This window comes from Falco cherrug, chromosome 19, assembly GCF_023634085.1.
Source record: "Falco cherrug isolate bFalChe1 chromosome 19, bFalChe1.pri, whole genome shotgun sequence".
Taxonomy (NCBI): Eukaryota; Metazoa; Chordata; class Aves; order Falconiformes; family Falconidae; genus Falco; species Falco cherrug.
The window spans coordinates 4198169-4221821 of record NC_073715.1 but is presented as its reverse complement, the minus strand read 5'-3'; the positions used below and the strand labels follow the sequence as shown (position 1 = coordinate 4221821).

The window sequence follows — 23653 nt, the reverse complement described above, 5'->3', positions numbered from 1 at the left end:
CAGCAATGCCCGAGGCACAGGCTTGGCCAGACCCCCTGCGGCGTCTGGGCGGTGTGGGGTGCTGGGCCCCTGCTGGGAGGTGTCAGCCCTGCGATGTCTCCTCAGCTGCCCCTGGACACCTGCCCTGGCAGCCTTGGCCTCCCCCTGCCGGGGCGATGGCGGGTGCAGGCCCCTCGGTCCCTGTGCTGGGTGCGAGGCACCTTGGCTGGTGGCTGCACGTCCCTTGTCATCTGGTGCTCGTGCTCCACACACAGGTGCATGTGGGGCGCGTGCGTGTGTGTGCATGCGCGTGGCTGTTTACATGTGCACCGATGATGCCCGTGCGCCTGCTTCCACGCACGATGCACGCCGGGTGTGCAGGGGTCTCCGTGCGCGTGGCCGCTGCCCGCGCCCCGTGTCTGTGCTCACGCACGTGTGCCCCCACCTCTGCCCGCACGCGGCATGTAAGCGCTGCCTGCGTGGACGCGAAGGCGTGCGGGTACCCGCGCAGCCCTGTGCACGGCCGGGGGTGCGCGTGTGCGCCAGCGGCCCGCGTGCGGGACCTATGCGTGCGCCACGCACCGCGCGCGTGGGGTGCGCGCCGGCCCCGCGCGCGGGCAGGGCCGCGGCGGGCGCGCGTGTCCCGCGCGTGCAGGATCCATCCCGGGTTTTCGGAGTGGCTGGAGCCGGCGGCGCTCCCGGCCGGGGTCTCCGTCCCGAACGCGCTCGGCGCCGCCGCCGCCGCCGCCCAAGTTGGCGGAGCGGGACCCGCCGCCCCGCCAGTTCTGCCGGGACGCGCCGCCCCCGCGGGGCTCGGGCAACTTTCTCCGGGCGCCCGGGGCGGGCCGGGGAAGCGCGGGGGGCGCCGCGCCGTCCCGCCCCGCCCGCCAGGGTCCCGCTGGATGTGCCGCTTCTCGCCCGGACCGAGCCGCAGCTGCAGCCGGGGGGAGGGAGAGCGCGGAGCCGCGGGACCCGCCGCCCCGCCCGGGGCCGCGCGGAGCCACCCGGAGGTAGGAGCCGTCGGGCGAGTCGGGGCCGCGGGCAGAGGTTGGGGGCACCCGGGGCCCCCCCGCTCCCCCGGGAAGGGGGGGGGGGGGGGGCTGGGATGGCGCCAGACCCTCTGCCGGGCCCCGTCCCGCTGCCGCGTCCCGTCGGCGCCGCCGGGACCTCGACCGGGGCTACCGGCGCGGGGCCCTCCGGGGCGCGGGGCCGGCCCACGCGGGGCGGTGGGGGCCGCCTGGGGCGGGCGCGCTCGGGGGGGCCCGGCAGCGCGAGGCGGGCAGCGCGCCCCGGCCCCGCCGCGCTCCGCCGCACGTACGCGCGCGCTCACACCCACTCCCACGCCCTCACGCTCCCGCCGCGCTTCGTGCGCCGGGTGGCGGGGTGGGGGGGGGGCTCGGCCCAGTGAAGCCCCTCGCAGCCCGAGGATGGGAGGGCCGGGCCGGAGCAGGGGGGCTCCGCGCTCCAGGGCCGGCAGCCCCTGCCGCGCTGCTGCCCGGGTGGCGGGTGTGGGACCGGGAGCAGCGACCGGGTGGAAGTTGCTGCCCTGTCCCGAGTGACGCAGCAGCTGCAGGAGCGTCCCCGGGCACACGTGGGCGGTGGGCAGTGCCACCCACCCAGGTGCAAGCTCCTGGCCATCCCATCCTGAGCTCCCTTGTCCTGGACCAGTCGTGGCATACTCCTGGCAGGGCATGGAGCTGGCTGGCCCAGCCCGTGCACCCCGCAGCCAGAGTGGCCGGCTGCATCCCTCCCTCCCCACCGATTCTGGGGCTCTGGGCAAGGCTCCGAGGGGAGGAGGGTTTGGTGCTGGGACAATGGGTCCCCCTGCTCCCCTGACAGCCTGCCAGGGCAAGCGTCTGGCAGCAGTGAGGCACAGGGAGATTCTGTGCACCTCAAGGAGCCTCCCAGAAACCACGGCAAAATGCTCGGGTCCTGGTGCACCTTGGCTTCCCAGCCGTCATCCCGCAGGCCCTGGGGCTGCTTCTTCACTGCCCACGTGGGCTGTAGCAGAGGCTGCCAAGGAAGTGTCCCACCCTGGGAAACCTAGAGTCATAGAGCCATAGAGTGGCCCAGGTTGGAAGGGGTCTTTGAAAGCTCACCTGGTCCAGCTGTTTGTGGGAAAGGGAGCCTAGATGAGTTTATCAGACCTCTCTGGTTTTGAGGGGAAGGCAGAGCTGCTTTTTCACATCACTCGTGGAGCACCTTGAGTCCTTGCCTGTGCTGGTTCTGAGTGTCCATCAGTCCTCCTGCACACTTGGCACGAGGACTGCTGCTGGCTTTAGTGCTCAGAGAACTGAGGCTGGGGGCAGGTGGGGTGGGTGAGGCAGCTCAGTCGTGAGTCCTCCTGCAGCTGACACCAGGCTTGACCTTTCTGGCAGATGGTTCTAAGTGTGTCCTGTGCCCCACTGGATGCCGACCCTTTGGCTGCCTTTCTGAAGCTTCCAGGACCATTGGGTTCAGGCGTTGACTCTGCATCATTCCCTGGCTGGCGTGAGGAATCTAGGGCCGGCAGAGCAGGCTGGCCACGGTCAGGCACGGCACAGATGAGCAGCGCCAGCATGAGAAGCGCCTGAGCAATGGCATTGTGAGACTTGGTCAGCCCAGCTTGCAACCGAGCATGAGCTAACTGAGCCTATGCGGGCATAAGGCCACCCTTTTTGGGGTCTGACCAGCACCCACAAGCTGCACCAAGCCCTCAGTGACCCGAGAGTGCAGGAAGGCTAAAGGCAGAGGAGGTGTCTCTCTGGGGAATTACCCTCTCCATGTCATGGTGCCCTGGGCCAGGCCATCCACACACATGCACACGTGAAGTCCAGATGATCCCTAACCAGAATGGGGCACCCAGCACTGCAGTGACTGCACCTCTCCTGTGAGGGTGAGAGGCAGACAGCTGGGTCTGAGTGGGGCTGGATGGCTGCAGCATTTGCAGCACTGTGTTTAGGGTCTGGGAAACTAGTAGATACTCCAGGCACAGCCAGGGTCCTGTGTGCAGCCCTGGAGGGGCTGTGGGGGCCCAGCAGATGCTGTTGGACACCCGGGTACCTGTGTTTTTCCCCACTCTGGTGTGCAGGCTACGTGTGGCCAGCCTGAACTGATGGGTGCAGCATCCTGAGGATGGGCATTGGGTTTTGGTGCAGCGGTGGGCTGGGGGGAAGGGAAGAGGAAGCAGCTGGATGAAGTTTCTCCTTCAGAAATTCAGACCTAGGAAAGCTTCGCAGTGTGGCTAGGTTTGCTGTGTCCTGCTGAGGCAGAAGCTGCCTCTGTGGGAGACGGGATGGCAAAGGTACCTACTGTCTCCTCCTCCATGCTGTTGTGGTTGTTTGAAGCTGGTTTATTGATGCACATGTCTCTGCATAGTGCAAGCTGGGTTTATCCATGTCCTCCCTTGAGCATTTTCCCAGTGCAGTGAAGGCTACTGTTACTCTCAAGGGTCTTGGAGGGCAAGGGGGTCTGCTGGAAATTGAGACCCTGGAGCAGATCCACACCAAAACTACTTGTGCCTGGTAGGATCCCCAAATTCCCCTACTACCAAGGATCACAGCACCTCAGAGGAGACTGACCTGAGACCATTCAGTGTGTACCCTTATGCATCTGCCAGCCCAGCTGCCACTGTGTGCATGCATGAGCTCCCAGTAATGCTTGTGAGTGGACTTGCCCGGGCATCTGCTTGTAGCCAAATCACTGGATACTTGTGGGGGCATCCTTATCTCTGCCATGTTCCAGGGTCTTTTCTATCACAAAAACAAGCACAAAATGAGGAACAGGCTGGGAACTGAAGTTTGCCAGGTCCCCGTGGCTGGTCTAGTGGGAGGTGGTGGAAGAAACTCAGTACTGTGTTCCCCTGGTGGCACTGGAGCTGGCTGAGCTGCGAGAATCTCCCTGGAGTAGGGAAGTTTCCATCCAGGGGAGTGAGTCAGTGCGGACACCTTGTCACATGTGCTGTCATGTCAGGGCAGCCGGAGAAGAGGCGGGTGTTGAGCTCGGGCTTGGAGGGGGATTTGCGGCTCACTGTCCAGGAGGTGTGAAGGGTGGTTGGGCAGATGGGCTGGAAGACATGATGGCCCTTCTTCCAGTGCAACTAGGGGATGCTGTTAGTGATGTGCCACAGCTCAGGACTCCAGCTGCAGTGCTGGAAGGCTGGCCAGCCCGTAGTCCTTGGGGAATACCATTCTTCCCACCGCTCCACCTGCACATACATGCACTCTCCTGTATACACATTCACATCTGCACAGAAACATGAACACCTATACATGCGTGTACCCATGTGTGACAAAAGGGTATTTGTGGTGTTGTCTTTCCTTCCTTCTACAGGCCACTGGGCCTGTTCTTGTCCGTCTGTGCTGACATGCTGGTAGAGTGTTTGGCAGTTGGTCAGAAGGAAGAGCTATCCTACACCCAGAGTGTCCCCCAGGATCGTGTATGTATGTGTACACCTGTGGACATGTATACAGAGGGGCCTGTTTGCGTGTGTGTGTACACACCTGTATGCATGTGTGCACAATTATCTGCCTGGTCAGTGTCTCACATCTGTGGTACTAGAGTCTCTCTGTGTGCCTCAGTTTCTCTTGATATCTTCTCCTGGTGTTTAGCAATCCCAGTGATGCTAAACTGGCATCACTAGCAGTGATGCTAACTTGGCGAGACCGGGGGGATTCTTCTACCGAAATTTTCACAGGAACACAGCAAGTGTACCCACCCCAATCCCTGTGGCACATCAAAACCCTTCAGAAGCTGCAGAATAACAAGGTGAACAGCTGATAAAATAGCTGCCTCCGAGTGGGAACAAGCAGCAAAAACAGAGTCAGGTTTCAGCTCTGCTGCATCTGGGTTTAAGGCTGGGGCGGGGAGGGGGGGGATGTTCCAGATGTGGTGCAACCCCACTGTCAGACTCCCACCCCTGATCTAGGGGGAGCGGATCTCTGGTGGCAGAGAACATGGCTCTAAGTGGTGGGGCTGCTGTGTCTACGGATGGAGCAGGTCTCTCTCTAGTCAAGGAACAGGAAAGCAGGCATCTGTGCCACCCACCTCCACCAGTGGCAGATACCTCAGGAGAGACAAATGTGTCCCAGCAGGCAAGGGATCACCGGAGACTTTTGGGAACAGCCCACAGGCACTCCCACCGCCACCTCTTAATAGACAGAGGGGTTTCCTGTCCCAAAGGAGGAGCAATTTATGCTTCCTAAATCCCCGTGTGCTGTGCTTACCTTGCTCCATGCTCCTTGCTCAGCATGTCGAGAGACAGATTAAAAGGGATTGCTATCGTATATCTAATCCTTTAATGACTGCTGACGTCTCTGCCAGGTCCTGCATATCCTCCTGTTCCCATCTTCTGAGGAATCCTGCAGGATGGAGCTGTTGGGGTGGGAACAGGCTCAGTCTGAACTACCCTGACTGCAGTGGGAGCACAGATGACGACACTGCAGCCCACTGCCTGCCATGTCCTACCTTCAGTCCCTCAGGATGGCAGGATTTCCTGCATTGCAGCCCCTGTTCTGGGGGTGTCCCTCCATGTAATACACGCTGATGGGTTGGGGGTGATGCCTTGATGCCATGGGAAGGAGCAGTGCCTGGCAGGGGCTCCCACAGCTGTGACTCAGAGCCGGGCTTTTATGGGTCCCACATGTTCAATTTTGGTGTTTCCCTCCAGCACTGGGAGGGAAAGAGGAAGCATAAAAATTCTGTATAGCAGCTGCTGCCATGTGTGCACCCACCCTTACCTTCACCCCAAAACCTTGCTCCCACCCAGACTCCAGCCCAATGAAGGTAGGGGCTAGGGAAGTGGCTTTATGTGAGCAATTTGCAGGGGTAGTCTGTGCTGGGGGCCAAAGCAAACAACATGCAAGCCCGTGACAATTGCCTGCCTGCCCAGGGACCACCTATCAAGCACGACCACTCCTGCCTGCCCGGCTTGCCATGGCTTCCTGAGTGGCTCAGCTTGTGGTTGAGGGCTGGCGGTCCCTGCTTTAGAGGGGGAACAGGCACAGGGAGCGTGAAGCTGTGAGGTCCCACCCTGCAGCCCTCCTCCATGGGCTGTCTCTGCCCCAGGGTGCACTGGAGACCGGGCAGCCAGGGCTGCACCCCAGGCTGGCCTGCCTTCCTCTCCTCCCAGAGCACACGTGTGTTAGCATGTGTTAACGTGTCTAGAGGCATGTCAGTGCATGGTCATGAGTGGGTGTGGATGCATGTGGGAGCGAGGGGCTGGATTGTTTTGCCCCCTTCTGAGATGTGGTGTATGGGTGGTGGTGTACTGTGGCTTGCATAAGGCTGTGCTGCTGGAGGGTTGGGTGGGCTGGGGAGGGACCTCTGGTCCTTACTGGAAGTGGTGCGAAGAGCAGAGACGAATTTTGGCATGAAGTGGGGAATGAGGATGTGTTACGTTTTCTGAAGGTGGCAGCTGGGGCTGGAGAAGGGAGGGAGGGAGAACCGAGTAGAAGATGTCCAGAATCTGCCCTGGCAGGGATGTCTCTGCCCCTTCCCCTCCACGCATGTGTAAACTTCTCCCGAAGCTGGTTCTTCTCTGCCTCATCTTTTCCAGGCAAGGGACCACCTTGGAACGAGCTTGGCAGCCCACGCCAGTATGGGATCGTGACCCTGAATCATCCCCTTTCAGACCCCCTGAACCTGAAGCAATGTGCTTTGTGGCAGCCGCAGTCCTGGGCAGATTAGCTGCCCCATGCAGAGGAGCTTGGGCTCGCCCTAAAGGCCTGGCCTAACAGTGGGGTCAGATGCATAGCAAGGCAGCGAGGCGGGAGGGCTGCACGTCAGCTCTGCTGCAGGCAGGGATGAGAAAGTGTGTGGGGTTAGAGGAAGCAGCTCCCCAGTGTTGACTGGCCTGGCCCCGACTTGGTCCCAGGGCAGGGAAAAGGGGCTTCTTCCAGGGGGGAGAATGTCTTTGCCCCACTGCCAGCGGCCTTCCCCTCGACCCCGGCGGGTGCTAGCCGTGGCACCTGGGGAGGCTGTACAGCATGCAAGAGACATCATAGCCGGGGAGGAGTGCGCTGATGCTGCAGGACCCTGTCTGCCCTGGGAGGCAGCCAGGATGTGTCCTTTTGGTGCGGGACTGCCACGGGCAAGAGGGAGCACTGGCTCCCTGGCAGCACGCTTCCAGCCTTGCTGCTTGCTGCTGCGGCTCAGCCTGGCCCTCCGCTGGGTTCCTGTTGCGTCGCAGGATTGCCCTGGCCGTGGCGCCGCCTGAACCGCTGCCCCGGTGTGGGAAGGCAGATCTTAAGCCAGATCAGTGTTTTTCCTAAGGCCCTGTAGGGTTAAACCAATTGGGTCTATGGCTGACCTTGGGTCACAAGATGGCTGAGGTGAGGGCTGCAGGGCTGCTGGCAGGGCTCTGTGCCCCTGGCAGGCGAAAGTGTTTGCCTACCCAGGGCTAGAGCCCACCTTTCCTGAGGGGGTGGAAAGATACAAAGTTGAGGCCTTCTGGGGTGTCTCCCCACCTTAACCCCTGCTGGACTGCTGGACCCTGCTCCCTGTCTGCCTCTTCTCTCTGCTCTGGCCCTCCCCTGCTCCCCCAGTGAGTAAGGGTTTGGGGTGATGGGGCCTCCAAACATGTAGTGGCTCCCCCTTAGCTCCCAACATGCACATGTAGACATGCACATGGGCACATTCCACACATATGTAGACATGCAGAAGCACATATGCAAGCATGCATGCAAACACATTGGTGAGTACACAGACAAGCACCCCTCCAAAAACATACTTGCCCATAAACACAAACCCCTCTCCACACATGCAAACATGCGAACTTGTGCCTTCACATGCACACACGCTTACGGAAACACAGATGTCCCCACGCATGCACACACAGAGCCCTCCCCCAGGCCCCCCACGCTGGGGGCTGTGCTGGGCGGGTTGATGGATTGTGCCACACACAGCTCAGTGCTGCTGGTCTATCGGCTGGGATCTCGGCTGCACGGGCTAATCCTGCCCTGACATCACATTCCTCCACAGTGGGACTCCGGGGCGGTTAACCCTGCCGGGGCTGAGCCTGGGGCAGGGAAAGATGATGGGGACAAAGCCGAGGTGCGGACAGGGACCCCCATCACCCCCCAGTGTGCTGGGCTGGATGGTGGCCACCCTGCTGCAGCGCACGGCACCCACTGGTGTGGGCTGGCCAGCCCGGGGGCTGGTGGGGAGCTGGGAGCAGGCAGCGTTCCTGGCGCAGGGCAGGAGCTGGGGTGGGCGTCTGCCCTGGCGCAGGGTGCGGTGGGGTGCAGCCCACCGCCTCCTCCTCTTGCAGCCAGGTCTGCTAACAGCGTGCGGTTCCCCCGTCAGTGCCTACATGTGTCTCTTTCCCGCCCGCCGTCTCTGCTCCATCACCCATCCGTGCAGGCATCCTGACTGCCCCGCGCTACAAGCTCCCTACATCTCCGTTCCCTCTCCGCCTTTTGCACCTTCTCCCTCTCCTTCCCTTCCCCCGCCGCACCGTTCCCCAGTGTCCTTAGGAAACTGGAGCCAGATGACAAGATTTTAGATGTGTTTGCAGGAAATAAAAGGCAGGGAGCTGAGGGGGGAGGGGGATGGCCAGTCCTGACCCCCTCCTGCGCGGCGTTTCGGCGTCTGGAGCCAGCCCTGCTTCAACTGCTCCTGCCGCTGGCTGCGCTCCTTGTTTTCTTGGCAGAGAGGAGGAGGAATGTGTTTCAGTTTGAGTTTCTTGGCAGGAGGAGAGCGAGGGAAGATTCCCCTCAATCCCGGCTGCGCCTGGCTCTCAAATTTATGCCCATAGGCTGCGACTTGGGTGGGCCGAGGCGGTGTGCGGCAGGCGGGGGAGGCAGCGCGGCGGTGGGGGAGCCGCGGGCCGGTTCCCATTGGCTCCCAGCGTCCCCGGCCCCCTCCAGCCTCCCTGCTCGGGGGCCATCAGGGCCTGGGGAGACCCTGCGGACCCCACGGGCTGGGGGGAGCATCCTGCAGCTGGGACCTGTGGGCCCTGGGCACTTTCTGCCTTGCATCGCCACCCTGCCACCGTGCTGGTGCTCAGCAAGGGGGGACGTGGGGGGTGGGGTGGGGGGGGGTGTCAGGAAGAGCCCTGTCACTGCCATCGTGCCCGCCTGGCACCCGCCTGCCCCCAGGCTGCCCCAGGGGGAGAGTCAGCCTTCGCCAGGCTGCATCTGCTCGCCAAAGTCCTCCCTTCTGCCTGGACCCAGGAAGGAGAGGCTGCCTTGGCAGAGCAGGACCCTGACCCTCCTGCTGTGCCTAGGTGGCCGGGGAGTGGGGGTGGTGGGAACCAGAGCCCCACTGAGCTGCCCCCATTCCTGCGTGGTGGGTGCTGGAGGGGACGCAGAAGGAATATCGCCCCAGCTAGGGAGGTGGTGTGCGAGGCTGGGGAGTTGTGAGGCAGGGATAATGTTCCTTGTGCTATGTACTTGTGTGTTCCCTGTGTGTGATGGTACACCATGCATGCGTGTGCGCTCTGTGAGGCCACGCATGCTCCATGCACGTTTATGTAAACCTGTGTATGTGCATGTGTTGTGTGCATGTGTGTATGTGTGTTGTATGCATGTACATGCAGCTTTCCACATGTTCCATTGGACACGTGTGTTCTCTGGTGTGCATAAGTGTGTGTGCGCGCAGCATGTTACAGAGGTACTGTGTGCATGCACATGGAGTTTGTATGGTTGTCACTCTGCAGGAGTGTGTGCATGCGCTCTGTGAATGTGTGTGCACATGTACGTATGTGCAGGGGTATGGGAGGCAGCAGGCATGGCAGGGGCTGGCACAGCTGTGCATAGCAAGTTGAACAGGGCTAACAGTCGGCAAGGTAAAGGGGGACATCACAAAGCCTATGGGTGAATTAACCCTTTTCCTGGAAGCGGTAGATGCCCCACAGATGGTGCCTCATCTGCTTCGAGCTCAGGGCAGCAAGTCCTGGTTGTGGCGGGGAGCTGTAGGCTGGTGGGAACCAGCTGGCCTCAGGGCAGAGCCCCTCATCCCATTGCTGCTGCAGCATCTGGGTGCATCTGTCCAGATGGGCACAGCCCCGCTCTCCGTTGGGCTGGGGTGGCCGTGTATGGTAACTGCCCTGCACGCCAGCAACCTGCCGCTCTTACATAGAGCAAGGAGCTGGTGGGCTAGGACTGTGGCTCTGGGGCAGCCTGGGGGAGCTCAGTTGATGGTTTTTGGGAGGGGGAGGCAGGGGGCTTTGGCTTTGCTGAACTCCAGCAGCTCCCAGCTGCCCTTGTGCCTCTCCAGATATGTGCAAATGTATGTTCATGCATCTGTGTGTGTGCGGGCACACATATGAATAGCTGTGTGCAGAGGGCTAGGGGAGTGCTGTGGTTGACTCCACAACTAGACAAACTTTTGTGAGGGATTTGCAAACCCTCTCTTTGTTAGATGTTGCAGCTGGTCCAGCGGGCAGGTAAGAGCCCCCCACCCCCCCCCCTCCACCCCCCCACCCCCCCGTTTCCTACTCATCTCTCTTTCCCTTGCCTGTCCCCAGCGCTGCCACCTTCCCGGGTACCTCCCTCCCCCTTTGCCTGCCCTGCTGCCCCCCCTGCTCCATTCTTCCTGGCTGACACTCTCACAAAGCCCCACGACAAGCTTTCAAAGGGGCAACTCATGCGGAAGAATTGCTGCCCCCCTCATCCCTCCGTGCTCCAAACTCAACCCAGCACTTTCCCAGCAGGGTGAGGGGCTCCCACTCCCCCAGACCCCTTGTTTGGGGCGATTCCCTTGGTCTGTCAGAGAGGGAGGGTGATGGGGCAGGATGCCGTGTGCCTAGCGCCACCCGCATGTCCCTGTCCCTCACCATGTGGTTATTTCTTCTTCCAGAGCCTCAGTGCTTCATATGTAAGCCCTCAGGGGTCTTGGGGCAGGACAGTGACCATGGGTGGGGATGGAGCTGTGGGCCAGGACCTGGGTGTAGAGGTCAAAAGCACAGCCACGGTTGGAGATCTGACCATGGGCAGGACCAAGCAGAGTGGCAGGTGGAAATGAGACCTAGGCACAGGGCAGGAACCTGCAGGCAGGGATGCGATAGAGGGCTGGGCTGAGCCCTGTGGGCAGGGGTGGGATGTGTGGGCGGGACAGGGCAGGGTTTTGGCCTGCAGGCAGGGTGGGGACCCATGGGCAAGGCAGGACTGGGTGGGACCTGCAGATGCTGCAAGGACCCATGAGGAGAGCAGAGCAGGGTGCCAGCTTGGGTCCTTTGACCAAGAATGGTTCTAACTGTCTATGCCTTAGTTTCCCCCTTTTGGCAGTTAGAGCTCATAATTTTTTTCATCTGTGTATGTGGATTGAGTGTGGATATTTGTGTGGGTGTCTGGGCGCACATGTGTGTATTCATTCCCCCTGCAACAGACACTGCAGTGTGCTTGGGACTCTTGCCTTGCTGCGACAGGACCCTCTTAGTACAGCACCAAGCACAAGGGCACCTTGCTAAGTCAGTATCAAGGGATGCTTGTGATGGGTGACCACAGGGTGCCCTGCAGCAGTGTCACCGCTTGTGCCAGGCTATCAGAGGTGGCCTTGAGCTGGGCAATGCTGTTATCTGTACTGCGGTCTGTGTGCTTAGGGTGTGTTAACTCCCCTCTGCTGGTGCCATAAGGCGCCTGGGGGCCTGCCAGGCACTGGGGGCATGGGGACAGATGTACTTGCTTTGGAGGGGGTGCCAGATGGCCTCAGTGTTTGGCTAGGTGGCTGTGGTGACACACAGAGCTGCCATAGCTTGTACCTCCTGCCCCCGCCTAGCCCACTGGAGGCATGCAATTTTCTGCATGGTTTATGTCTCTGTAAGGTTAGTAAGGGAGGAGAGGGATGGGGGGGAGGGGGGGCTGCCCCCTGGCTCTGCAGACATCTCCTCTTGCACCAGCCCCTTCTCCCTTCCAGGTACGCATGGGCCCGTGTCCCAGGTAGGGAATGGCCCCCAGCTCTGGGGAGAAAGTGGGAGCCCTTAGGGCAAGAGGGGCCACTGATGGGAAGGGAGCACCATGATGTATGCGTGTGGGAGAGGGCAAGGAAAAATGCCAGGGGCCACCACCATGGAAGGGCAGGGGTCCCCAGAGTGTTTGGGTATGTGGAGATGTTCATCAGTGGCTGCTGCTGAGTCAGGTGTCCTCTAGCCCAGTTCCTGTGCCTAAGACCCTCGTTGTTTGTGTCTGTGCCCCAAAATGGGGATGACGACAGGGTTTCCCCCTTTGTCACCTGCCCTTCTTGCCTTGGCAGCACCCCCGGGACATCCCTTTGCCGTGGCTCAGGGCCGAGGTCTGCGCTGGGCACCGCAGTGAGGCGGCAGCACAGGGGGCTGTGCACCCTGGGCAGGTGGGTGCGCGGCCACAGTGGGAGCTTGCGGGACGTGGGATGCGGGATGTGGGTGGACGTGGGATGCGGGATGTGGGTGGACGCGGGATGCGGGAAGCGCCAGGCAGGACGTGGGTTGCGGGATGTGGGTGGACGTGGGATGCGGGAAGCGCCAGGCGGAACGTGGGATGCGGGACGTGGGTGGACGTGGGATGAGGGAAGCACCAGGTGGGGCGGGAGCTTGCGGGACGTGGGTGGACGTGGGATGCGGGAAGCGCCAGGCGGAACGTGGGATGCGGGACGTGGGTGGAGGGAAGCGCCGGGCGGGGCCCGGGGTAACCTCCGCGCCCACGGGGGCGGCCCGGGCGGCCCCGCGGCTGCGTTTTGCTGCGGCGCCCCCTGGCGGCCCCGGGACAGCACTGGGCGCGGGGGTCCAGGGGCCGTCCCAGCCCACTCTTGTCCTCCTCAGACCCCGGCCGGCTCCAGCCCCTCGGCGAGGACCAGATGTGTTCCTGAGCCTGGCCAGGCCCCGCCGCGACATGTTCAACCCCGTCAGCCCCCCGGCCACCGGCTATGCTGAGCACTGCTGCCTGCGCCCCCCCCACGGACCAGCCCCGGGTGCCCCAGGGCCACAAGGTCTGTCGTAGCCTCCTCGTCCTGGCCAGTGCTGGGGGCTGAGCAGTGCCCGCGGTGGGTGTGAGGGGCACCCAATTCGAATTCAGTCCTTGGGTTTGGGGACGCTCTGGGGATTTCCTCTCCCGCTTGTGCCACCCACCCTAAAACATCTTCCTGTCTTCTCCCCTCTGCCAGGACTTGACTTTCCCTTATGCCATCAGTCAAACCTCATGAGCGGTCACCGTGGTTATGGGTTGGTGCCAGGAACTGAGCACCCAGGCAGTGGTGACGGTAAGTCCCCAGTCTTGGGAGGGCATGGGGCAGGCAGGGGTTCTACAAGGGCTTTAGGCATCTCCTGGGGATGGTGCTGTGTTAGGGGTGCAGGTGTGTGAGCTGAGGGGGTCAGGCAGTGACACCTATGATGAGAGCGAGACTAGTGGGGCTTCAGGTGTCTTTCCTGGAACAGTGATGCCTCTGTGAACGGGAGGATTTGTGTTGACTGTGACCAAGGGGTTCAGATGCTTTTCTTGGAATGATATCAGCTGTAGCAGGGAGTACACATGTGTCAAGGGGTTCAGGTACCCCCTAGGAACACTGATGGCTGTGGTAGGGAGGGAGGACATTTTTAAGCCTTGCCATGGTCCAAAGCCAGCAACAAGTATGAATTGGGAGAGGAATGGCTGGAGAGCAGCCCTGCAGAAAGGGATCCAGGGGGTGCAGGTGGGCAGCAGGCTCAACAGGAGCCAGCAATTAGCCTTGGCACCAAGAGGGCAAACCACATACTGGGGCACATCAAAGGCAGCATAGCCAGCTGGTCAAAGAGGTGATCATCCTGCTGTGTTCAGCACTGGTGCAGCCTCACCTTGAGTACTATGTGCAGTTCTGGGCCCCGTCTTTTAAGAAGGATGTGAAGGGACTCGAATGCATCCAGAGGAGGGCAACAAAGCTGGTGAAGGGCTGGAAGGTATGTTCTATAAGGAGCAGCTAAGGGCTGTGGGTTTGTTTAGTTTGGAGAAAAGGGGGCTGAGGGGCTACCTCATTGCTCTCTGCAGCTTCCTGAGGAGAGCAAGTGGAGAGGGAGGTGCTGATCACGTCTCCCTGGGATCCAGTGATAGCGCGTGTGGGAATGGTTCAGAGCTGTGCCAGAGGAGGTTCAGGCTGGACATTAGAAAGTATTTCTTTACTGAGAAGGTGGTCAAACATTGGAACAGTCTTTCTAGATGGGTGGTTGGTGCTCCAAGCCTGTCAGCATTTAATAGGCAGTTGGACAATGCCCTTAATAACATGCTTTAACTTCTGGTCAGCCCTGAACTGGTCAGACAGTTGGACTAGATGATCATTGTAGGTCCCTTCCAACTGAAATGACTCTATTCTATTCTATTCCTATCTATAGCAGAAGCTAACAGGCACACTCAGGGTACTTCTCCAGGCTCCAAAGCATCAGGCTTGTGTCCCTGGGGGTTTTTTCAGCCTCCTAAGACCCATGCTGAGAGGAGTGCCCTCTGCTCTCTGCTGCCATCCCAGGCTCACGGTTCTCAACGCCCCGTGGTGCAGGCAAACTGGGCAAAAAGCGGGCACTGTCCATCTCACCCCTGTCAGACTCCAGCATTGACCTGCAGACGGTAATCCGCACCTCACCCAACTCCCTCGTTGCCTTCATCAACTCCCGCTGTGCCTCTGCCAGTGGCTCCTATGGCCACCTCTCCATCAGCACCATCAGGTGGGCACCAGACTTCAGCCTCGCTGGCAGGCATGCAGCCTGTCAGTCTGGGAGCCTGAATGCCGATTCCTAAATTCGGGAGTGCCTGGGGTGAGGGCTAGGGAAGGCAGGAGCAGAGTGGGATGGTGGGTTAGGGAAGGAGTGTCTGGGAGTTCAGATACCTGGGATCCCTGGCTTAGAAGACCTGAATTTCTGTCCTTTGATGGTGTCATCTGCTCATCCCTCTTGCTGTCTGCAGTCCATCACTGGGATTCCAGAGTCCATCAGGTCAGCAGAAGGGCCAAGGCCACCTGTACAGCCACACACCCCCCCCACCACCACCATGTAGCTCCCATGAGCACCTGTCCACCCGCCCAGGGCTCCGCCACCATGCCCCAGCTTGTGGGACCCTCAAACACTGCCAGGTAAGGGGGCCTTGCATCCATGTAAGCGGTGCATCCCATAAAAGTGGTGGTCCAGCGGGCATCTCAGTGCTGACTGCTTTCCACTTTCCCCGTGCCTGGCTCGGTAGCAGCTGAAGTTGGAGTGGAGCCTGAGCAGCCCTCTGACTGTCAAATACCCAGAGAAGAGGTCCGAGGGCGATATCTCCAGCCCAGCTTCCACAGGCACCCAGGTATTCCCCAGGCCTTGAGACCCCTCTGCTTCCCCGGGGCTCTGCGCTCCTCCCTGGCACCGCTCCCACTAACAGGGAGCACGAAGGGTTGTACCTGGGAGTGCTTATCTGGCTGTGATCCTCCAGGACCCCTTGCTGGGGATGCTCGATGTTCGGGAAGATCTGGAGAAGGAGGACGGGAAACCTGAGTCTGAGACCGTGTATGAAACGAATTGCTACTGGGACGGCTGTGCTAAGGAGTTTGATACGCAGGAGCAGCTGGTGCATGTGAGTTAGGTCCTGCCTGGGTGCACCCAGTCTCAGAACCTGCCCTCAGGCTGCTGGCTGATATCCCCTTGTGTCAACCCACGACTCTTACTTGAAGACTGTCCTATACGGGACTGCTCCCTGCCCCTGGACCTAAGAACTCGCCATACAGGTGCACAGTGTTGGAAGTTGCCCCTAGGAAGGGAGGGACGTGCAACCTCAACTTCTTGTGAGCAAGTTCTTTGTGACCCTCCTATACCATGTCCCTAGGCGAACACCCAGTCTGGCCTTCCTCACCCCTGGGGCAGCTCTCCTGAACCACTGGTGCATCCAGACTTCCTCCTTATCTCTTTTTCTCCCTCCAGACACTCCAGCTCTTCTATGTCCCCTTGACCACCCCTCAGACCACTTTGACTCCTATGTCTTCTCTTGGTCTTCACAAAGTAGCCCCCAGCCATCTCCTGTATCCCCTGCCTCCTCTAGACTCTGTCTGACCGCTCTGTTTTCCCCTGACCTCTGGTGTCTCTACCCACCATCCTAATCCCTCTATGTCCATTTTTCCCATGATATTCTTTTAAAACACCTGTATCTCCCTGACACTTAGCACCCTCCCCAATGCTACCAGTGATGCCCCTCTCTCCTCAGCACATCAACAATGAGCATATCCATGGGGAGAAGAAGGAGTTTGTGTGCCACTGGGCAGCATGTTCCCGAGAGCAGAGGCCCTTCAAGGCTCAGTACATGTTGGTGGTGCACATGCGACGTCACACAGGCGAGAAACCCCACAAATGCACGGTGAGCTGGCATGAGCCTCTGAGAAGCCTCGGCTAAGCTGTGGTGCCTCGCACCGGGCAGAGCTCAGGACAGGGTGTGAGCTGGCCCGGCTTGAATGTGGCATTGAGGGACATGTGGTGGGGAAAAAGAGGTGGGACAGACAGGGTGATCGGGAGCACAGTAGTGCGTGATAGAGTGGGGTTCGTGGGTGGCAAGCTTGAGACCATGTGATCGGTGGCATGGCAGAGATGCACGTGGGGTAAAGAGGTGTGTAGCAGGCTGGGTACAGCACAGCCATGTGGCCAGTGCATAGTGAGGTGCCGAGATGCTGGCCAGAAGGGCGAAGGGCTGTGTAGTGGTGTGAGGACATGCACCTGAAGGAGGGCAGTTGTGTTGTGCGTTGGTTGGGAGGTGTGATGCATGTCCATGGCAGATGTGCAGTGGATGTGTAGTGTGGGGATGATGTGGTACAGGGTCTGTTGAAGGTGTGTGGCATGTTTCACCCTGCTTGCTTGCACAGTTCGAAGGCTGTAACAAAGCCTACTCACGCCTGGAGAACCTCAAGACGCATCTGCGCTCACACACGGGTGAAAAACCCTACGTGTGTGAACACGAGGGTTGCAACAAGGCCTTCTCCAATGCTTCTGACCGGGCCAAGCATCAAAACCGCACTCACTCCAATGAGGTACAGACCTATTTGGGGCAATTTGCGCCCCTTTGGGCTCCCTGTTTGCCTTCTGAGTAGGCCCATACTCTGAAAACTCCCTGCATCCCTGGGTTTTTTTCTGTGTGCTCCGACTCCCTCCTTGCCTGCTCTAATAAAGTATGGCACCCTGCTCCCTTCCTCAGTCACCTGCATTCCCACCAGGGTCCCTTTACACCCTGCCCCACTCCTTGCGTTCCCCTCTGGCTCCCTAGAACCTCCACCAGGGCCCTGCTGTAGCACCTAACATGCCCCCTCCAAGAGGACTCAGCCTCTTTGATCCCTTCCCACCCTCAGTTCCCTCAGTTCTCAGGCCCACTTGAGAGGGAGGGGAGGGGGATTTATTTCACGCCCAGCTGGTGCTTTGTTGGGAGGGGTCTCTAGTCAGAGCTAACACCCTCCCTCCACCATGCCTACCTTTTCTCCCTGACAGAAGCCCTATGTGTGCAAGATTCCAGGCTGCACCAAGCGCTACACAGACCCCAGTTCCCTGCGCAAACATGTGAAGACGGTGCACGGCCCTGATGCCCATGTCACCAAGAAGCACCGGGGGGATGTGGTGCCAGGCCGTGCACTGCCCACCCCCAGTGGCCCCCTAGACATGAAGCAGGAGAAAGACACAAATGGCCCCATGGATGCCCGGAAGGATGACGGCAAGCTCTTGGTGCCCGACTTGGCCTTGGTAAGGAATGGAGGGGTGATGGCAGAGGGCAGCCTGGCAGGCCTGTTGGAGGAGTCAGTTTGCATGGTAGGGGAGTCATCTCCAGGTACCTTTGGCAGGGTGTGGGCTCACAGGTTGCATTAAGTGTATAGTGGATATCTGACCCCCTTTTCCTTGGTTAATGTTTTGGGTACCCCCTAGAAGCCGCAGCCCAGCCCAGGTGGGCAGTCGTCCTGCAGCAGTGACCACTCCCCACTTGGCAGCACCACCAACAATGACAGTGGAGTGGAGATGGCGGGTAACGCAGGTGGGAGCTACGAGGATCTGTCCACACTGGAGGATGTGGTGCCCGGTGAGCCTATGGGCACCTCGGGTCTCATGGCCCTCCACAAGCTAGAAAATCTTCGCATTGATAAACTGAAGCAGATGAGGAAGCCATCGGCTACCAAGGGCCTGAATTTGCCAGCCATCCCTGGAGCCGGTGAGACTGTGGTTCCCTCCCACCTGGATGCGGGGTCAGTCCCATGGGCAAGAGAGATCTGGTCTCTTGCTGTAGAGGTTTCCACACCTTCTTTTCACTAGTGGTGGACCCCCACATCTGGGCTGTGCCCCATCTTTGGACTCGATGATCTTAAAAGGTCTTTTCCAACCTAAATGATTCTAAATGATCTTCTGCCCCCTCTTTGTTGCCACTGCTTGAATCTGCTTCCTGTCCTAACAGGCACTAACCATGGAAGAGGCTGCATCCTGGTACTGGAGGTGGCTGCCTGTTCCTCTGACTACTGGTGCCATGCTGTGTCCTGAGTGCCCCGGTGTAACTCCTTTTCTTTCTTCAGGCCTGCCTGGGGAGGTGCCTGGGATCCCCCTGCCACCGCCAGCTGCCTCGCACCGGCGCATTGCGGAGCTGTCAGCAGCAGAGATGGGCATGCCACTGAACGAGCGCCGAAGCAGTGCCACCAGTACTATAAGCTCAGCCTACACTGTGAGCCGGCGCTCCTCCCTGGTGTCCCCGTACCTGGCTGGGCCATGCCTGGGTGGTGAGGCAGGGGCACTGCCTGGCGCGGCAAGCCTGGCAGACGGCTATGACCCCATCTCTCCGGACGAGTCGCGACGCTCCAGTGATGCCAGCCACTCCGGAGGACTGCCAGGTGTGGGCAGCCTTACCCCAGCCCAGCGCTACTGTCTCAAGGCCAAATACGCTGCAGCCACAGGTGGCCCACCCCCAACCCCACTGCCCAGCGTGGAGCGGGTGGGCATGGGTGGCCACGGCAGCTTACCTGGGGACTACCTTGGGCCAGTCAAACCCCGCTTCCTTGCAAATGGTTTGCTGCGAAGGCACAGTTCCAATGACTACACGGGCTATGCAGGCAGCATTCCCCCTCACCTCGTGCCCCGGAATGGTGTGCGGCGGGCCAGCGATCCTGCCCGGACTGCAGCCAACCCTCATGCTGTGCCCAAGGTGCATCGTTTTAAGAGCATGGGTAACGTGAATGTGCCAGGAGCAGGCAGAACTGCTCTGCAGCCCTTGGGTGGTTCTGATGCTAACCTTCAGCACCATGTCTTCTCCTCGCGCCCACCCAGCATCAGTGAAAATGTCTTCCTGGAGAGCGTGAGCATAGAAGGCCCTGGTGCAGGCGTGGAGTCTGGCTTGCTAGAGATGGAACAGTACTTGAACTACCCTGAGGAAAGCTTCCCTTGCCAGGGGACCGGTGTGGAGCTGCAATGTGAAGGCCTCTATAGCAGTGCTCACCAGACCACAGCGGGTATGCAGCTGAACACAGGAGGGCATGGGGACATGGAGGAGGGGTTGCTTCAGTCCGAGTTCTCCCTCCCTCAGTGCCAGATGAACCAGCACTTCACAAGTATGCATGCTGGCAACGGGACTATGCCAGCTCCTTGGGATGAACCTCCCCAAAGCAATCTGGAGATGAGTTCTGGGCAGCCAAGTGTCAGTGCTTCTGCTGCTGCCATGTCGGGGCCACACTGTCACCATCAAAGTACTGACTACCCACTACCCAGTTCTTGTGGGCACCAACCCAAACTTGTGAGCTCGTGCCAGGACGGTGGGTTTTCTGGGGGGCACTGGCTTAACCGACTACAGATCAAATCTGAGCAGCATTACCCAGTACCTGCCCCAGCACTTGCTCCCTGCCAGAATGCCAAGCTTGCTGGGCCCGTGCAGTGTCCTGCATCATTCGGCCAAGCCATGAATGTAGGGTCTGGTGGCTACCAGTCTGAGGAACAGGCACCTGTTAGTTACATGGGCATGTTGAGCCCGGGCACTAGAAGAGCCCAGACCCCCACCATGCAGACCAAAGAAGTGATGGTCCGTAGCTATGTGCAGGCCCAGCAGGCTTTGATGTGGGGAGACCAACTAACCTCCAAGGGAGGGGAGGCTGGCATGGGGCTGGGCAGTGAACCTGGGCAGTGCCAAGCTGTGCAGGCACCACTGTATCTCAGCCCCAAATACTCTGGTTACCAAACCAAACCAGATCACCCGCAGGGTCTGGCAGAGACCCAGCACCTCCTAAACGCCCCATGCTTCAACCCAGAGATGGTGCCTCACCCACCTGGTGGCCCTAAACCACCTGGTCACCAAAACAGTCTGAACTATGTGGGCAACCTGGCTCAGCCAAGTCATTCCTACGAGGGAGTGGAAGCCAGCTCCCGGCGCGTGCTTCGCTTGCCCCCTGCCCGTCCCACACCTGAGGGGCCCAGTAATGCCCTGCTGTGTTACCCAGGCCAGAGCATGCATTTGCAGGTGGGCAAAGGTGGGCATAAGCTGCTGGGCCAAATGGCGGCAAGCTGTGGGGGTCCCGGGCATTATGGTGGGAGCTTGGAAGGACTCAAAGGCAGCTCATATTGCTACCTGGATTCAGGAGAGCAGGTGGCCAACAGCCTGGACTCCTTGGACTTGGAGAATACGCACCTTGACTTTGCTGCCATTGTGGAAGATCCAGAGACACCTGCGCTGCTGCCTGGGCCCGCAAGCCCTGCTGGTGGCCTCCTGCTTCCTGCATCTGGTGGTGCCAACATGGCTGTGGGTGACATGAGCTCCATGTTGAGCACTCTGGCAGGGGAGAGCCATTTCCTCAACTCCCTGTCATAACTAGGAGGTACCAGCCTAAGGTGGGCATGTCAGCAACTGGGGGGGGCAAACCACATCTGGGCAGAGGTGTGAAATCCCTTCACATGCAGAGTTATGCCTGGTGCAGGGGAGGAAGTTGGGGAGAAACACCCTGGAGTCTCCCCTTCTCCAGTCTGTGTCAGGTTCCTTCAGGGGAGAGACCTTGCTAGGTCCCAGACAGCCACAACCCTGATCAGGCACTTCAGGTCACCTCTTGTGGGGGGAACTGGTTTTACTGAGCCCTTCCACTCCAGTGCCTGGAACCTCTCCCTGCCTCATGTGGCCCTCGGCCCTCTGGACAGGGCGGCGCTGCACAGTCTTAAATGGCGAAACCAAAGAGTTCCACCCTCCCCAATCCCGTGGGCAGGCCCCATCCCTTGGTTGCCACTCTCCCCCTAGTCCCAGTCTCTGTCAGGACTGCAATCACTCCTTGCTTGGCAAGCTCCCCCCCTCCCCCATCTTGCTCAAGGAGGATGAAGGGGGAGGCAATTCTCCACCACAGGGATGCTGGCAGGGGGCTTGGGGTGCCTGGCACTGCTCGTGTCACTCTGTACATAGTGTGCATATGTGTATGTCTTCCCTGTGGGTGTTGCCCCAGCTTTTCTTTTGTTGGAAAGAAACAGCAGTGCCTCCCCTCCCCATTAAACCCTTTCTCAGGGGAGTGTGAGCTGTGCGGTTTTTTATCCCTGCAGATGGGCTCCAAGCTGCACCCTTGTGCCAGGAGCTGTACAGCCCCCTCCCCTGCCCCCTCTCTCGTTCCCTCATCTGGTACCAAGATCCACTTATGCCTGGCCCTGCAGAAGCACCCCGTCGTTGGGTTGGCAACCCATCCATAGCACATACTGCATAGGCAGCCACGTTGCTCCCATGGCAGGGGTTGGTGGAGGCCAGGGCAGTGCAGTCACTGTATGGCAGACCTGGCAGCACTGAACAAAAGCGCTGGCAGAAGCACAGCGAGACCCAGGTGCACGCGGAGGCATAGTCTCAAGGTATGGCATAATCTTAAGGTATGGCTCACTGGCTCTGGGGCTATGCTTGGAACTGGTGCTTTTCTCTCAGACCATCTTGGCATCTCTGGGAGCTACTCCAGGCTTTTCCTTGGGCATTGAGGCACCCCCTTGGTACCTCTAGGGCTGCCCTGAGTGCTGAGGGTTCTTGGTAGGGTCTCTGGGGCTGTTGACTGTTTCTGAGCGCTTGTCTTCCTGCTTCTACAGTGTCCTCAGTTCAGCACTGGGCATTTCAAACCTATACATCTTTACATTGGATGGTGTAGGGCATCGTGGTGTCTCTGGGGATGCTCCAGGGCTCTTTCTAGGCTTAGTACATTGCTGGGGCTGTTCTCCAGGCCTCTGAGTGGATGGCTGGGCTGCTCCAGACATGCTGGGGTGTTCCCAGTTACTCCAGGGCTCCTGCAGTTTGTCTGGGCTTTCCCAAAACCTCCGAGTCATGCTCAAGAGCATCTTTCCTGGTTCCTGGGCCAGTTCTCAGACTGACTGGGTTTCCTGCAGGGTCTGAAGATGTCCTGTCGGTGTCTCAGGGGCTTTCCGGGACTTTGCTGCCAGGGTGGGTCCTCGGGGGCTGCGGGCTCTGGGCCCTTCCCGACCGCGGGGGGCTTCCTCGGGGTGGCCAGGGGCGCCCAGCCTGCAGGGTCACACTTCAGACCCGCGGGGAGTGCTCGGGGGCTCCAGGGTTTCCCCCCAACCCTGTGGCCTGCGGGTCCGTTTCCCGGGGGGTTACGAGCATCCCTGCGCACCCTCCCGGGCCCACACCGAGAACCGGAGTTTCCATGGCGACGGCTCGGCGTCAGCCCGCAGCAAGCAGACGGCCAGAGCCCCGCCGGGGGGGCTGCCTGGGTCTACAGCCCGCAGCCCCGTGCCCAGCCCACAGTCCCCTGCTCAGCCCGCAACACCGTGCCCGGTCCGCAGCCCTGCCGTGCTGCCCGCAGCCCCGTACTCGGTCCGCAGCCCCCTGCCCGGTCCGCAGCCCTGCCGTGCTGCCCGCAGCCCCGTACTCGGTCCGCAGCCCCCTGCCCGGTCCGCAGCCCTGCCGTGCTGCCCGCAGCCCCGTACTCGGTCCGCAGCCCCCTGCCCGGTCCGCAGCCCTGCCGTGCTGCCCGCAGCCCCGTACTCGGTCCGCAGCCCCCTGCCCGGTCCGCAGCCCTGCCGTGCTGCCCGCAGCCCCGTACTCGGTCCGCAGCCCCCTGCCCGGTCCGCAGCCCTGCCGTGCTGCCCGCAGCCCCGTACTCGGTCCGCAGCCCCCTGCCCGGTCCGCAGCCCTGCCGTGCTGCCCGCAGCCCCGTACTCAGTCCGCAGCCCCCTGCCCGGTCCGCAGCGTGCCCATCCCGCAGCCCCCTGCCCGGCCCGCAGCCCCCTGCCCGGCCGCAGCCCCGTGCCCATCCCGCAGCCCCGTGCCCATCCCGCAGCCCCTGCCCGGCCGCAGCCCCGTGCCCATCCCGCAGCCCCGTGCCCATCCCGCAGCCCCTGCCCGGCCCGCAGCCCCCTGCCCGGCCGCAGCCCCGTGCCCATCCCGCAGCCCCTGCCCGGCCGCAGCCCCGTGCCCATCCCGCAGCCCCGTGCCCATCCCGCAGCCCCTGCCCGGCCGCAGCCCCGTGCCCATCCCGCAGCCCCGTGCCCATCCCGCAGCCCCTGCCCGGCCCGCAGCCCCCTGCCCGGCCGCAGCCCCGTGCCCATCCCGCAGCCCCGTGCCCATCCCGCAGCCCCTGCCCGGCCCGCAGCCCCCTGCCCGGCCCGCAGCCCCTGCCCGGCCGCAGCCCCGTGCCCATCCCGCAGCCCCTGCCCGGCCGCAGCCCCCTGCCCGGCCGCAGCCCCGTGCCCATCCCGCAGCCCCCTGCCCGGCCGCAGCCCCTGCCCGGCCGCAGCCCCGTGCCCATCCCGCAGCCCCTGCCCGGCCGCAGCCCACCGCAGCATCTCAGCCGCCGGCCGGCTGGAGAAGGGCTGGCGCCTGCCGCT

General features: G+C 61.0%; 1 protein-coding gene across 2 annotated transcripts; it reads left to right on the top strand.

The window, feature by feature from the left end:
- Positions 1-716: 716 nt before the first annotated feature.
- On the top strand, positions 717-22651 carry GLI1 (GLI family zinc finger 1). Of its 2 annotated transcripts, none has more exons than XM_055696582.1 (13): positions 717-989; positions 12151-12246; positions 12695-12861; positions 13036-13131; positions 14365-14560; positions 14799-14964; positions 15075-15173; positions 15300-15440; positions 16065-16214; positions 16714-16878; positions 17330-17578; positions 17759-18038; positions 18394-22651. In XM_055696582.1, exons 3-13 carry the CDS (start codon positions 12765-12767, stop codon positions 20664-20666), a joined length of 3912 nt encoding a protein of 1303 aa, XP_055552557.1. In that variant the 5' UTR covers positions 717-989; positions 12151-12246; positions 12695-12764; the 3' UTR covers positions 20667-22651. The 2 variants fall into 2 exon arrangements, with proteins under 2 accessions (XP_055552557.1, XP_055552556.1); XM_055696581.1 differs by having other exon boundaries at positions 15072-15173.
- Positions 22652-23653: the final 1002 nt, after the last annotated feature.

Coding starts and splice junctions, on each gene's coding strand:
- GLI1 (XM_055696581.1), top strand. CDS start 12,765: ATGTTCAACCCCGTCAGCCCCCCGGCCACCGGCTATGCTGAGCACTGC. Junction 12,862..13,035: donor GGGTGCCCCAGGGCCACAAG/GTCTGTCGTAGC, acceptor CCCCTCTGCCAG/GACTTGACTTTCCCTTATGC. Junction 15,174..15,299: donor CAGCTTCCACAGGCACCCAG/GTATTCCCCAGG, acceptor GTGATCCTCCAG/GACCCCTTGCTGGGGATGCT.